The sequence below is a fragment of the Quercus lobata genome, chromosome 2 (genome assembly GCF_001633185.2).
Source record: "Quercus lobata isolate SW786 chromosome 2, ValleyOak3.0 Primary Assembly, whole genome shotgun sequence".
NCBI lineage: Eukaryota > Viridiplantae > Streptophyta > Magnoliopsida > Fagales > Fagaceae > Quercus > Quercus lobata.
Genome location: NC_044905.1, coordinates 77978104 through 77982271, shown reverse-complemented (window position 1 = coordinate 77982271; position 4168 = coordinate 77978104). Strand labels below are relative to the sequence as shown.

General features: G+C 34.5%; 1 protein-coding gene across 1 annotated transcript; it reads right to left on the bottom strand.

The window, feature by feature from the left end:
- Positions 1-686: 686 nt before the first annotated feature.
- LOC115971456 lies at positions 687-3890 on the bottom strand (the record flags this gene model as incomplete). Its single annotated transcript, XM_031091388.1, has 4 exons — positions 687-985; positions 1759-1828; positions 2036-2074; positions 3658-3890. Coding segments are annotated over 4 exons (393 nt in total), but the record flags the coding sequence as incomplete, so codon positions are not given.
- Between the last annotated feature and the right edge of the window lie 278 nt (positions 3891-4168).

Here is a 4168-nt window from a genome sequence, read left to right as displayed (position 1 = left end):
ATGAAATAGTCATCAATCAAGGCTACTACACCAAGTTTTATATTTTTTTAGGCATTTTCATTAGATCCACGTGTGCAGAAGTGTCAAATGACTGTGTCTGACACGAGTATAACCACCCCAACTAAAGTGTCTATGCAATTTTGTTTCATAAAATTATTATTATATTTATACCCATCTAAAACAAAATAAACATCCCAAAAATTTTCTACAATAACAAAAATTACCAATAGAAAAGGTAAAAACAATTAAGCATAATTGACTGATTCTACCAAAAACGAACAACCCGGTCCTTTTTAAAAAAATTATCAAAATAATTTTGTCATTAAGAGTTTAGCATATCGACTACAATGATAAGTGTGAGCCTCATTTGAGTCAGCAGAGCCTCCACTAGCTAAGTCTGAGAGAGCCGTAATAGCAATGGAATGTTTTTGTTGTTGAAGACTTATCGGTGCCACAAAGCATTTATCTCTCTCTCTCTCTCTCTCTCTGGATTTCGCAAAATTTATACAAACTCGTCATTCTAAAGCCATTTGGTATTTGTTCCTATAAAATATTAGAACGTGTAATTTGAACATAATTGGCGTTAAAAGGAAGTGGGCCCTTAATGTGCATTAACATCTCCATTCCTTTCAAGCATTTGCAAACTTCCAAGAAACAAGCAGCAGCAAAAAAAATTCAACATGTTATAGAATCATCACAAATACTGATGATTTTTCCAAGAATAATATTTCATTTATGAAGAGCTAACAATTTTATGACTTAAATCTAGGAGCAGCATAAATTCAAATTGCCGCCAATACTTTTTTTTTAAAAAACAAAATGGAACCACCTCATTGAGTTTGGTACAAACAAAAATCATTCCAGTATCAACCTTTGGCAACCAGCCAGGTAAACACGTAACTAATGTAGAGCAAATTTCAAAATAGCCTTAATTTCACATTGGGGGCCGACCTGAACCTAGCAGCTGGCCGATTAGATTAGTCACCTGGCAAAAACACAAAATAGCTTGCTTTTATTTCCATTACATGATGGTAATCGCACGCAAATCATAATTCATACGTGATGAAATACCAATTCCATACACTAAATTGCCACAAAACAAAATAGAACCAGCAAGCAACCCACACTATTCAAATACTGATGTCACAGAAAATCACATGTCTATAAGGTTAGGCCTTTCTAAAGCAACACCAAGGCTGCAAGACTTACAAAGATATTTCTAAGCTAATGGCATGGTGTGCAGAATTATCAGTATAACATACGCATTGATAAACTAAATAAAATAATGTGAAGGAAGCATGGAAGTAATGGATGATATAAAATTAAACTTAAGCCAGAAACATGATGGAGAGAATCCAATCAAACATCAAGACAACAAAATTCAAAGAAAGGTCAAGGGGAAAAATGAAACTTTTGGTGTGGAGGGGTCGAAGGTAAGAAGAAACTAAAATATTGTCTTTTTTGTAACAAAATCCAGTTCAAAAGAATATGACAATAGATGAGAGTCAGTCCACATTTAAAACATCTGCATTGCTCCTTATACAGGATATCTATGAGTAGCTTGAAAATATTTACAAACTTATCAAGCAAATTATAACATGGATATGACTTTATATCAATCAAATTATAACAAGAGACAAGAGAGTAATATAATAATGAGAAATTTAATCTATCCCCTCAAAAAAAAGTACATCAATCAAAAGTTTATACTCTGGGAAGTACTATGTAATCCATATGTGAATATGATTGTCAACTTACATGCCAATATTTTGATACGCAGCGATCAATGCAACTATTTTCACCCATATTTAGTTCAGACTCCTTGTACCTGAAATAATAAATGATAATATGACCAATTTGATACATTTTCTTTACAAAAGGATGTCAAATGAGTACTTTCTGCAATTAATTAATATAGAGAAAAATTACTGAACTTTGTAAAAAAAGTTAACTGGATTCTACAACGGTGAATTCAAAATCAACTTAGAAAAGTTCATGCAAATTGTAGGAAAGAAATTAACACAAAGTTTTGTACCTTTTCTCAACGCACTTATTAAAACATTTGTTTGTAAGCCTGATTCAAAAACAGAAAAAGGAAGCAGGTTAACCTCAATAAATATTTATCCTGAATGGAAAATCATAAACAATGCAATTTTATTCAAAATATATATCACTATGAGACATCCTCAACCATAGCAGTCCAATTCCCAATCTTAATCTAGCAAGTGAAAGCATTGATAAATGTGCTTATTATAGGGTAGTTTCTTTTTTGGTGGTAATTATGCACTCATCCTTTTTATAGGTGAGACCACACCTTAAAATTACATTGACCTAAATTCACAAAGTAATATTTCCAGTCATGATGGTTAGTCATTTATTTGGTATCATCTTGATTCAGAGTACCTCACCTCACCTAGGAAAAACCAAAGTTAAAATAAACTCTCAATGAGAAATAATGTTAACCTGGTTTTTCACAGTAACTGGACTAAAAAAGAAAAAAGAAAAATATTTAGCTAATCCTAATTTGAAAGTAATCACTGCGCTGAACTTGAAACTATCTGTGCAGCGTCTGTTGTTGCTATTCAGAATTGGAGATGACCTTACCCTGTACTCTGTAATTGTTGTTGAGGTAAAGATGTCAGGGTTGCTATATCTTTGTCAAACAAACAAGTGGGTTTTGGTTTTTGTCTCTTGCTACATTCTCTTTCTCTAGGTGCAGTGCTGCTCTACAACTTCTGCGGTAATGTACAAATGCTTTGGGAGTCGAGGGACCAACTATTTGTTACTCAAGTTGAGAGATCGCTTTGTTACTGACTAATTCCTAGTTGAATCCTTGCCTTTGGCACCAACTGGCTCTATGCAGAGCCACACTACCAGAAAGTAGAAAGTAGAAACTAATGCTAAAAGAGGGACACAATTTTGATACAGGAGATGATCTAATTAGGAAGGCTGTTTTTATTACAACTTCAATTTATGGTGAACATCATCTAGATAAAATATCTGCTCCTGAAACTTTGAGCAAACTCACCAGGCTTCTTTCAAATTCTAAATTTTAGAGAAACCAACTCTAAAATTGGAAACCAACACTAAAATTGGTGTTCTTACTGCCAAGGTGGTTGAAAAAAAAAAAAAAAAAACAATCTCCTAAGTCCATAGGTTCATAGTATCGTGTCCTCCCCACACTTCCAACCAAATCTAATCTTGTCGCTACTTATGGATAAGGGTTCCCACGTCTCACTCAAGTTTCATGTTTCGCATCCCAAACTCAAAAGTGTAAAGATTATTTGTTTTTTTCTTTTTTTTTGAGAAACTAGTCTGTGAGACAGACCGATGCTTTTATTAAAACATAAGACAACTATGAACATCAAACAAAGCAAGGGGGATAATGTCCCCAGGTAAGTCTTCAACCCAAACCTGAAGTTCTAGCCCAACCCAAGATTTCTTTGCCAAAGCATTGGCAACCTTATTACAATTTCGTTTCACATGGTAGTAGTGATCCAGGCAATCAGTGGTGGACTATCAAGACCTTTGGTGTAAACATTAATTTTTCAAATATAAAAGAACCGAAACTCAAACAAAACAATAATAGCATAAACCACAAAGTTTAGAGAAATAATATAAACCCATATCAGCGTTAATCATATGTAAAGAGAGAACCTGAAGATTGTGGGTGGTTTCGCCGATTTAGAATGGCAGAAAAGAAGTGTCGTCAAGTCGTACGGGAAGAGTTGAAGCGCCACCGAGTTGGATTGGTTATAAGTGAGCCACCGATTAGAGGATGGATTGAAAGAGACGAAATTAGAGAGCGGCGCCGACGAGTTGGATTGGATGAGAAGAAGCGTTGCCGATTTGAGGTTGTGGGTGTGCGGCTGTCTGGTTCTTGTATGGTTTTAGCTATTTTGAGGGTTCTGTTTAGAGAGGCAAACTGAGACAGGCAGAGGAAGAAGCAAACGTGAGAGGAGAAAAGTATGATTAAAGTTATAATTTTTGGTTTATATATAAAACCTGTTTAGCCGGTAACCAAAACCCACTAAAATTACATCCACGGACAAGATTAAAAAAATATTAAATGAAGGGTTCAGATTTAAGGAGGTACCGTACCCACTCTTTTCTGTCAATTAACTTGATTTACTTGTCTCAAAGAATCTTTTATTGTTATCCTTGTTGG